The following is a 12,223-nucleotide window of genomic DNA, read 5'->3' on the forward strand; positions in this document are numbered from 1 at the left end:
AATGTGTGCAAAAAAACCTGATGCAGCTGATGTTTAAAATCGTGTGATTCTTCTCAGTCTTATAATGACATAAAGTGTACCACAGGAGCTGACATGTTCCTGTCATTCCTATAAACACGGTTTGGAGAAAACCTGCCACTGCTGGTGAGAGCTGCAGTGTTCCGTTGTCCCGCCTGTCAAACCCACGGTGTCACACTTCTGCTGCTCCCGTCTTGGTGCGAGGGCAGAGGGAGAACAGCATCTGCTGCGGCTGCGCTACATAACTCAGCAAACGGAGTTTTTTGGCTACAAACGACAGTTACGTCGTCGTCGGTAACGGGATATTGAGGACACCTCCAGCCGCGCTGAGTGTCCTAAATATTTTCCCCGACCTAAATTGTGTCTTTGTTTCGCTGTGAAGTCAACATAAAATAGAGTGTGACTCATTCAATAGTTCCACTAAAATAGCAGGAGGAGAGAGAAGACTCCTTGTCAGCTGTAATAAGGAGACACCAGTGTCACACCACACCGCTGGTTGTCACTGTTGTTATTTCTGAATAGGAATCCTAATGGAAGATTCCTATAATACCTTACATGAATACCTATTGAAATGCAGCAACCCATTTACAATTAGGACAAAACATCCCATTTAATCAACAGAGCCTGGAACCCATGAGAGCGCTTAGAGACAGTATTATCAACGACTGTCGCAGAAATTATATTTTTTTCATCACGGTGTAGTTTTTAAATAGGAATAAATAATGAAGCAGAGGATCCAGAACGCATTAAACATAAATAAACCATTTGAAATGTCCACAGCTGAGTAAAGCCTCTAAATCAGGGGTGTCAAACATCCGGCCCGCGGGCCAAGACCAGCCCGATTGGCGTTTCAATCTGGCTCGCATGATGAATTTAAAAAATAAAAAAGCATATTTCATGTTAGAAAAAATCTATATTAATACAAATAAAAATTACATATAATTAAGAATTGTCAAATATACTTCTTTGCATGAAAACAAAGGGGAAAACCATGGACTTATTGTTATTTCCAGGTCATTTTGTTACGATGGTACTGGTGCAGCCCCTGAACCACAATGAGTTTGACACGCCGGCTCTAAATGTTCCAGTTAGAGAGACACAGGGAGAGACTTATGGTTGCACTCTGTGCTGGGTCACACTGGTATTGGCAAAAGTAAAGAGGCAGGTGGAGTGTTAGAGGCAGAGGGTTAGAAGTGGAGAGATGAGGCCAGAGATGGTGTCAACGTACTGTTCGGCGCTGATGTATTGATCCTCCTGGGGGATGCAGGTCACTTTGCCAATTCGGACTCCATTCTGGATGTCTTTGAACTGCAGACCCAGGTTCTCGCCCGTGATGGTCAGCATGGTCCCTCCCTGTCTGGGCCCCGTCTCTGGAGAGAGCTGTGTGGAGGTGGAGACGAAAGAGGACAAACGTTAGCCAGGACCACTTGTCTGACGATCAACTTTTAGCTGAGGCCATCCATCAGTGAACACACATATATATATAATGCATGTAGCCGTGAACAATAGCTCGCTCCAGTCATTACGCTCATGTCGTGCTTTTCTGCCTGAACCAGACACTTGTCACCTCATTAAGTAAGATGAAAAATGACCTGGGATCCATTAACTCCACCTCAACTCAGTCAAACATTCAGTGCCTGCCAACCAGTGCACTTAACCTAGACCTAGCCATCAAGCCCTAACTTACAATGCTCATTTAACCTTGCTACAATTAATCTACTCCATACAATTACTTCACACATTGACCTCTGCTTCTCTTCTGTTTTTTTTCCCCCTTCGAGCCTGTCCAAGGTGTGCCGAGGTCCTAACAGCTATCCAACGCTAGGCTAGCAGCTAATGGTGGCCCCATTCATACAGCCCCAACGCAGACAATGGCCTCTTCGGTAATCAGTCATTATGAACATAATTAGGGCTAATGCTAATTGGATTAAAACCTGGCAGAGAAGTGGGGAGGAAGTGGTGTTAACGGGGTGAGACGTTGGTGGGTGAGTGTGGGAGGGTGAGCTTTCCACAAGGTCATACTGTAATGTACAAAGATGTGAATAGAAGTGTTGGTACATTGTAAGAACAGAAGTGTTTTGCAGATTACTTGCAGAAAAGAAATGAAAATAAATGAGTTAAATAAAATATATTTTATATAATAACAAATATTTTTGTTTGCCAACGATGCAGTGGAGAGTTAAGACTTTTATCAACAAAGGTGCTAAAAGGAGTATGTGTGATGTTGGGGGGGTTTGTTAAAATCAAGGTACTTCTAAGACTGAATATTTTGTCAAAAGTTTTGTCAGAGAATGTGAGATGTAATTTAGCACCTCTTTTAAGGCAGCATGACTGGCAAGGACAGTTTTCACCAAAAATGACTTTATGAAGAGAAGCATCACAAATCTCTGACGAGGAACTGAAGATCTGAAGGTCTTTTGAATATATATATATTTTCAAATGGCACATATTAGAAACAAATATACCTTTGTCAATTTAAACACAGCAAAAGTTTTATATTTTCTTTTGCCTGATGAATATAACTTTAAATATAAAACCAAAGTACAGTAGTATGGTTTTACAAACCCTTAGAAAAGGAAAACAGTTTTAAGGGGAAGTCAACTGGTGTCAACTGTCATCAGACCATGTGACAAAGGACAGAATGATGTCCACCATTATTTATCAATGTAAAGATCAGAACTGTCCAGACAATTTATAATTGGCTGAAACATTTTAATAGTTTGTCAAACCAGGTCATTGTTGAACTTTACGTCGTAGTTTCCTGTTCACTCCGTTTCCCTGCGCTGGCAAATTCACTGAAAGCACTGATTCTCGAATCCCCTCAAAAAAGCTGCTGCAATAAATAAGGGTATGACCTGGTTTTCAAAGTAACAAATTACCCAACTTCAGAAGTGAGAACACCCAACGGACTTGAAACAATTTATAACTGTGAAAAAGAGGAATAAAAATAGCTCAGAGAAATGTTTTTTTTTTTTTTTTGGCTCATACACACAAACCAAAGTGTGAGCAACAATACACACAAAAAGTAAATAATGGTAAAAAAAGTAAATTATATTTTATTATAAACCGTTTAATTATTGTTTCGAGTGAATATAAACTCAGTGTCTGTGCCTAAAGTCTGACAATGATGTGACATATTAATACAATAGGTGGCAGCCTGGTATAAAGCCACAGGATTTCCGGACACAATAGGAACAAAGCCAAGTGTCACCCAGGCCAGAGTGAAATGCCACAGTGATTAAGGAATGTTTTTATTCTTACACCAGCCAGACTTCTGGTCATCAACACTCCTCCTTCCTGTGCCCTTTATATCTCTTCCTCTCTGAGCTTGTCTCTTTTTAATTTACTCTTCTTCTCCTTGATAATGAACCTAACTACATGTTTCCTAAAAGCCAGAATTGAAAAAATAATTCCCAACTCTCCTCTCCCCCGCCCTCCAAACTAATTCTGTCTAAATCTATTCTGTTTTCTCTGTGACGGTGCTCAACACCCAGTTTCTCCCCGCCTTCTGTTTGTCTTGGACTTTTCCCGTCGTGTCACTGTCTTCGTGTGAGGCCTTTTTTGGCGACAACTGAGCTGCAACAAAATGACAGCATGAGCCGGGGACGACGGGGAGAGAAAGAAAGGAGGAGGAAATAAATCAGGTAACAGCTTTTGAGTAACTTACGAGGAGATGGTAAAAAATATATTAACGTTTAAATTCACACAAGAAAAAAAAAAAACAACTTTCTCTTAGTATGATGAGGTGGTACTAAATCTCAACGGTTTGTTATGAGGTGAAGGACAGACAGAGGACAAGTGGACAAAAGACAGAATGACAGTGCACACATATTCATCTTGTATGGATGTCATTACAAATACCCAGATTGCATTGATATGCCACATGCTAAGATGACCCCCACCCTCCTCCCCCCACGTCCTCCCCCAACAACATACACTCACAGACACAGCCTGTGTTGTTTTAATTGGTTTCTAAGGGCTGCCTGTAATGCACTTCCTGTCCCCTAGGAGAAGCAGGCAGACGATGATGGATGATGGAGGGCCACGCAGCATCCAAGGCCAGAGCGAGGACACTGCTACAGACATCACAACCACAAACTGTGTACGTGGGTGTTTGAAAGTCATCGTTGATGCGACTCTGAGTCTTAGTTTGATTTTACTTTAACAGCAAAAAAAAAACAAATTTTAAGTCTGATTTACTTTAAACAGTATTTAAAGATTTGTTTTAGTATTATCAATCTTACTGCACTGAGGTAAAATATGTTAATTGTTTATAACGGCAAATTTAAGACCAGATTTAAAATTTTAGCAGCTAAAGCTATTAGCGTAACAACATCCAGTTGCACACGTGAATATATGTGTATACATATGTATATATGTTCATATGTATGTTTGTGTATATTTGTCTAAAATCCGCTTCTGCTGGCCAACGTTCGGCGTCCCGAATTAAATTAGTGGCTAATCCACTGACTGATGGCCGCACACAGAGGCTAGGCTGCTTCAAAGAAAAACAAACTGGTCTTAAAAAGGGAGAATGAACAGAATAAAAGAGAAGGGATCAAAGGGAGAAGGGGGGATTGATTGGATGGATGTTAAGAAAAAGGACTGGAAAATAGGGGGCTACTGTCATTGTCACCAGCAGATGTTCAGTGGCATTAAATGTCACACTGTAAATGTCAGCGGCGGAGAGGTAAGCTGATAACACTTCCTGTACGTCTCTGTTCTGTCTGTGTTCTTTAGCAAACTTCCCCTCCTGCTGTTTTTAAAAGCTTCTCTACATCGCCTTATTTTACTGGCACAGAAATCCCTGCCCCAGGGCTAGGATTTACCCCTCGGTCCTGAATGCAGCTTAACACGTGCACACACTCACGTTCACACCTCGCATTTTCATATACCATGAACCCACATCCCTCATACCATCACACAGAGCCCTGCTGCTTTTATATGCTGGTTTTGAAGAGATAACTGAACTGGAGTGACATGTGGGGGGGGTGGGGGGGTGCTGTTTGACAAACAATCCAAATGAAGGATGGAGAGAGAAGAAGAAGAAGAAGAAGAAGAAGAAGAAGAAGAAGAAGAAGAAGAAGAAGAAGAAGAAGAAGAAGAAGAAGAAGAAGAAGAAGAAGAAGAAGAAGAAGAAGAAGAAGAAGAAGAAGAAGAAGAAGAAGAAGAAGAAGAAGAAGAAGAAGAAGAAGAAGAAGAAGAAGAAGAAGAAGAAGAAGAAGAAGAAGAAGAAGAAGAAGAAGAAGAAGAAGAAGAAGAAGAAGAAGAAGAAGAAGAAGAAGAAGAAGAAGAAGAAGAAGAAGAAGAAGAAGAAGAAGAAGAAGAAGAAGAAGACAGGCAGACGGAGTGAAAGGCTCAAACGTCTAGACGAGCCTGGAGAAGCAGTGGACGCCTTTCAAACCCCGCTGTGTGTGTGAGCGTGCGTGCGTGTCAGTCCGTGTGGTGAACTCCAGAGTTGCTGACCCAGGTCACACCCACATGAAGACCGCTGCTTTAGCCACTGGTGGCAGCAGATGGATAAGCCACGGTGGTTAGACGCCCTGGGTCACCTGACTTGTCAGAAGCGCTCGGACACACGTGCACCCATGGTGGGACACAATTAGCAAACGTCCCCAGTCCTTCGTGTTCCCACCACTAACACACATACTGTACATACACATGCAGGCACGCTGCAGACACACACACACACACACACACACTCTGCCTCCACAGGTGTGCCTGTGTTTGTGTGTGTGCGGCCATCATCTCTAATCATGTCAGTGTGTTCAGTCTTGGTGTGTGTGAACTGCCCCCTCCTGGCCGACCCATCTGTGTTGTGGTTGCAGTCATGGTGATGGCTCTAAGTTGTCTATCCTCCCTACATTCCCTCCTCTCGTGTCTCCTTCCACAACATTTTTTTCTAAAATACATTTTTTAATAAAAATGAATTTGATTTGTGTTGCAGCTCAAATATTTCCTCTTTGCTGAACACGATGGACTCAGCCGTGTGTTCCAAAGGCTAAACTGTTATTTGAACTCCTTCTTTTCTGACCTCTGCACTGACAGAAATCTTACACGTTTGGCTTTCTGACATTGGGTTGCTAAGACATGAATACCAAATATCTACAAAAGTAACTGGTTTAGCACAGTAGAGTGATTCTTTGACTTGAATTCAGCCGCTCTTTTGATGCCTCAGCCTCACAGACCACTGGTTGTTATCGTATACGTCAACGACACAACGTTTTATTTCCAATATCACGTTCCTCCAAACGTAGACAAAGACCCATAAATATTATTTTACAAAACTGAAATGAAGCGGCTCAGTTTCTTTGTTCCAAGTATGAGTGGGTGACATTTGTACCAACACTTTACCTTGATAATCTTGGGGTGTGCACAGCGGCTGTTTCCTGTGGTGGCATGCATCCAAGTGCTCTCCACAGGAGTACACTCCTGTCGCAGCGAGCACTTCTTCTCCTGAACACACCAGCCGCACTCGAACCTGGGGTTCGCCTTCAAACACATCCCACAGCTGTCCCTCAGAGCGTAGCACTTGTACAGGTGTGCTGGGGACGGAGGACAAAGCATGATCAGAGAGAGACGGAACTCACTGTTAGCATCAGCCAAGGTTAAATGAAAACTAATTGCTGTTTGTAATGGAAAAGAAGCAGATGTTTACATCATCACCTGTCAGTTTGACTTACTTTAACAGGACATATTTGTAATTTTGAAAAACATTTTAGGGTTTTTTTTTTTACAAACTGATGAGTACGAGTATTTTTATCTGGGTACTGGCCGATACCAAGTACCAGTGCAGATACTTCTTGACCTTAACACAAGAGGCGTCATTTTCCTATTTTTAGAGAATTGGGCAATAACACTGTATGGGCAGATTTCAATTTTCAAGTTTAGAGCAAAAATACGACATGACCTTAACTATTAGTTTGCCAGCTGTCGTTACACTCATACACACCATCCACACTCAGACTTTGTCAAAATAGACCAATTATTTTTTTGAAGGATCTGGAACTAATATGAGAATGTGCATTTACTACAGTTCTGGTCACCGATGCAACATGTTTAAGATTTCACTTTTATTCTCTGTGAATGTTGAACTGCTCTGTGAAGTATATGCATGCCGTCGCGCCGTGATATAATTATGTGATGAATGATAATGCAATTTCAAACAAGTATTTTACAAATGCAAATGCTCCACAGCCACTGAATCAACAAGTGGATCCAAAAATATTCCAAAATAAAAACTACAATGTCACAAAGATTACACTTGGTTAAATGAATAAACCTACAGCTTAAGTAATGTCATAGTTTTTTTTTTCTTTGCTCGGTGTGAGTTTTACGCCCACATCCCATTGGTCACGGAGCAGCTCTGAAGCAACCCTGCACCAATTACTGGCTGCTCAACGACTCCTCTCTAATTACATTAACATATCAGTATTAAAGACAAGTGAGCGTCGCTCTCCATCAGATGATTACCGTGATTAAGAATTAAGAAGAAGGGATGACAGTCAGGAGAGGCTGAAATTCAAAAAGGGCGACAGTGTTTGAGCTGCAGGTTTTTTTTTTCTCCAGATGTCCATCAGGAGATTTACACCTGAGATTCAGGAACACACACACACACACACACAGACAACTGGCAGGTGGCTCGTACTGTATGCTGTCAATGCTGGTGCATATAAAGCAGAGCACAATACCGTGTCCTTGAAAGTCACTTCATGTTGTGTCCATAGATGTGAATACTACAATATTGTATTGTTAACTGCAGCTGGGTGGAGGCCCATTAGAAGGACACGCGTTGCATTATTAACAGATGTATACTGTTGCATATCGGGTACTGACAGCAGCCTGAGATATATGTGAAATTAGAGACAGTAAAAGGCTGCGTGGAAAACCTGGAGCACAGGGAATAACATCAGTAAACACTGACTCCAAGGTATGAGGTTACGTTCTGAGAAAAAAGGAAACGAAGCATCTTTAAAATTACAGCTTTACACGTGTGACATTTTCTACTTCACTGAAAATCTCAAACAAAGACAGAATGTACGGCTTCCTCAGCTGCACAGCCGTCCGCACGACCTATTGAACTACGATGTTATTGTATCTCACAGCTGGAGAATAATGTTTCCGCCCCCCCGCCTCACTGTACAGGTCACAGTAATTATGGACACAGCAGCGTCGACGCTGTCCTAGCAGTAATTACATCCAACAGACGTGATCTCATTGTCTCCTCACACAGTGCTGCATTGATGCTGTGTATGTTTAACTGTTAACCCTATGGGTCGCTTTGAAGGGGAGTCCTGGGTATTATTTCAAACATATAATCCAGTCAAATGATGGACTCAAATCAGTGGAGGAACCGTAAAAAAAATTTACTAATAACTACACTTTAGTTGAGTGATGTTTTTTTTAAAATACATGTTGCATAATTATTGTATTTATTTTCCTATATAAAGCTGTCGTGAGGTTTGTAAAAAGTGTTCATGTAGTAACAGAAATTATTCATTTATTCAAGATATTAAAATATTTATATTTCACTTTTTGACCTTCTTTATAACACTCATATAATGATGTAAATCACAAATGTTTTTGTCGCTGCTGCTGAATTAAAGTGATTATTATGAAGATTTTTTTTAAATAAGTAACTTAAAAATGCCTTGTATGTATTTTGAATCTTTAACAGCAGGTTCACCCACGTACATCAACAACCATTCACACTAACATTCACAACGTGAACATACCGGGGGCGTTGTAGGGGTTGTCGATGACAAAGTTCCCGTTCCAAACCACAGACAGGTCCACCGGCAGGTCACTGATGTCATTGCCCTCGTAGGTGTACTGTAATATGACAACAAACACAGATCAGCATCTCCAGACTCCTAGTTCCATGTTTGAACAGTATTTTCAGTTCATCAATATTACATAAAAAGCATGATGTTAGCCTTTCGATGAAAAATGGAAATAAATCAATGTGTCAAAAAAAAAAAATACCGGGGGCACGCTCAGTTCACTCAGTGTTGGCAGTAATGTCACTGCCCGCGGAGCTCATACAGTTGAAGGGCCATAAAAGTGAATGATGGGAGACAAGCTATATTGTGATTTTAACACTCAGCATATCCGCCGCCGCCTGCCTTAGCACAGACTTGATTAAGAGATTGGAAATCCCCATCAGTGTGCGACTCACTCCATTCCGGTGATGAATGAAAAGTGTAATATATCTTCAACAATAATATTCTCATCTAATTTCATTGTTGCATCCTGAACTAATAGGAGATGAAATGTAATTGACTCGTCATCGACGTAATCACTTTTGTGAAATTGCTTCAAATGAGACAACAAGCTTCAAAAGAGCCGCCGCGACGGCAGTGAGCTAGCGGAGGAGAGTACGAGGGGAAGAAGAGCTCCGGAGAGAGAGAGACGCCTCCTGACATCAAAGGAAATAAATTATCAGCAGCGATTATCACCAGCAAATAAAAAGCAGCTGTAAAACGCTATAATGCCTCCCTTGTTCCATTCTGGCATAAACAAAGCGGAGAAATAAACACACAATTGGCTAAAAAAAAAGAATCATTCATCAGGAACGCCACGCCCTCTGAGATTCTCACGCTCTCTCGAGATTTAACTCAGCTTCTTATCTACATTTTTAAAGATGAATGGGGACATACAAATTGAATATGTGCTTAAATTGGTACTAGTCCACTGGGGGCACTGTGGTACTGATGTGAGGATAATTGGTAAAAATAAAGATCACGTTGACCTACTGCCCCCTACTGCTACCACCACCACGGTCGGTCATTACTGCCCTCAGGGTGAAACCTACAGTCCAATCTCTTGAGGTGGAGTGGTGACACAATTCAAAATAAAAGTCCTGGCTGCACCACCCTCACAGATGTAATCATGCTACAACCTCAGCGTGGTGTCCACGTCTTCTTCTGCCGTGTAATGACGTGAGCTTTATCACCACATCCGTAATAACGGTGAATTTGAATGTATTTGAGGGAGAAGGGCTGAGACACGCGTGCACACAGAAGATAAGAAAATGAGAGGACGCCGCACCAATGTCACCAACGTGAGAGCCGCTGATTAATTCATTCTTTACTTTTGCAATTGGTTGATTTGCATTTGGTGAGCCCCGAAGGCAGAACCGCTGACATCCAAATAATGGAGTACATCTCAGTGGACCTCAGAAACACTGCTACCCGGGCGCCGCAAATTCATGTTCAGGGGACTGACGTTTAAAACGTGTCTTTGGGCGTAGTTTGGTCCTTTGATTTATTCAGCAGACGCGCAGTACTGTAGAGCAAACTTTCATCCCTCGTAGATTTCATCAGGTCACAGGCGGAATTGAATGAGTGATGTTGGAGGGGAGGAGGCGAGAGACGGGAGACAGGAAGTAACTGGTGATGGATAAAGTATAGAAAAACACACTGATGGATGATGGGTAAAAAAAAACAAAAACACTGAGATAAGGTGAGTCCAGAGAGTGGAGCACAGGTTCTTATGGAGAGAGAGGGATTGTGAAAACATGGATGAAAAACAGAGGTGAAGAATGAGGAGGGAGAGAGAGAGGGAGGATGATCAGGCAGCAGGGGCTGAAGGAGGAATAGAAAGGTCTGGGTGGACAGAGAGAGGTGATTGTGTGCTTCTCTGTGGACACCATTCATTTACACATGAAATAAGAGGCTGTAGCCCAGCTATAAGTGCCTGAGCAGGTGGGGGCTAAAGTGAAATTGGCATTTTCAATTTGTTCGCTGACATGTCTGCCTTGGTCTTTTCACACATTCCGCTGCCTCTCCTTCCACAGCCGCGTCCCTCCCCCCCCACCGCTCTCTCTCTCCCTCCCTCTCATTATTCCTCCCCGCACCTCTTCACAAACATCCACCCATATAAATCTTAGTCCAACTTTCTCTACCTAACCTCCTTTTCCGCAGCACGCCCACAGTGGAGTGAGGAATTGTTGAGCAGATTTTTTTTTTTTTTATTGCAATAAGAACATGTTGCACACATGCACCTGGGACGGCTTCCAAAGATCGCCGCCAACAAATTGTCTAATGGAAATGAGTGAAAAGGACATGTGAAAACAAATGCAAAAGCAGAAAGATAAGACATGTCAGCTAATATTTTTCTTCCCTAATGTCCCAGGAAGTCCAAGTTTTTAATCTCTTCCTTCCTCCTCTAATCTATATCTCTCCCTGAGAGACCACCCAGTGGTCCTGGGAACGAGGGCACCTTTTCACAGGGTAAAGATTAAGGAACATATGAGTGTGTACTTCCAGGAAAATACGCCATTTAATTGATTTAATCCAATATATATTAAGATTTGTGCTGATAATGATGGAGATTTACTCAAGAAATTCATCTTTAGGAAGAAATAAATTGCATCAAACATCAAAATGTATAGTGAAATAATGAAAAGAAAATGGAGAATGTCATTAAGTTGTCAGAAAATGATTTGAAATCCCATCTAGTTTGTCAGCCTACAGTCTTAGCAGATTATTCCAAAGCTGTCAGCCGTACATCGGCCGTCAGGAATAAACTTATTTTGGACAGCTCATGAAAAAAAAATGCATTTAATTTAAAGAGTCAGTATTTTATATAGAATCTGTTGTGGCAGATTTAAGGACTGAGCAGCTGGGTAGAACGGTCAGGAAGCACTTTATAGAATTCCACACAATGACAAAGACAATGAACAATTGTGACGCAGACAAATATGCCAGAAGAGGAAGAAAGGAGAAGAATGAAAAGATGAGATAAAGTAAAGGCAGAAAGGTCAGAGAATCGCAGTGTGTCAGCAGACGGTGGGCAGCTTCACATCTGGAATCTGACACAGGAGTTTCAAACCAGACAACTGTTCTCTGCACAACCCTGTTAGCACATGACGACAGGTGGGCTTCCTGACATCCACGTCTCTGATTCATTAATGGATTTGTTTATTGGTTAAGTGTATGAAAAGACCACTGAGGGCAGCAACATGTGCGGCTATATAGCATTCCATGCTACATAGTCTTTGCAAAGCAGAGAAGGATCCATATACTGTAATGTGTGCTGATGTGAATACCGTTTTAGCAATGATGGAAATCAACAAGTTATATTTTAAATAAAATGTACAGAAATAAACTGAAAAAAAATGACCTTTTATTTCTTTTTTGTGCAGTTTTAGCTAACCCAACAAAGCATGTTTATACCTAAAAAAATTAGTCTTTAAGTCTTT

General features: G+C 41.6%; 1 protein-coding gene across 1 annotated transcript in view; it reads right to left on the reverse strand.

The window, feature by feature from the left end:
• Positions 1 to 12,223, reverse strand: part of LOC103386256 (plexin-A1) — a 125,874-nt gene that overhangs the window by 31,337 nt on the left and 82,314 nt on the right. The window contains exons 10-12 of the mRNA XM_025060058.1: positions 8,754 to 8,850; positions 6,373 to 6,563; positions 1,247 to 1,398 (exon numbers count right to left, since the gene is read on the reverse strand). Coding sequence (XP_024915826.1) covers positions 1,247 to 1,398; positions 6,373 to 6,563; positions 8,754 to 8,850 — 440 coding nt within the window. The remainder of the gene's footprint in view (positions 1 to 1,246; positions 1,399 to 6,372; positions 6,564 to 8,753; positions 8,851 to 12,223) is intronic.

The sequence above is a fragment of the Cynoglossus semilaevis genome, chromosome 11 (assembly GCF_000523025.1).
Source record: "Cynoglossus semilaevis isolate Cse_v1.0 chromosome 11, Cse_v1.0, whole genome shotgun sequence".
Classification (NCBI taxonomy): Eukaryota; Metazoa; Chordata; class Actinopteri; order Pleuronectiformes; family Cynoglossidae; genus Cynoglossus; species Cynoglossus semilaevis.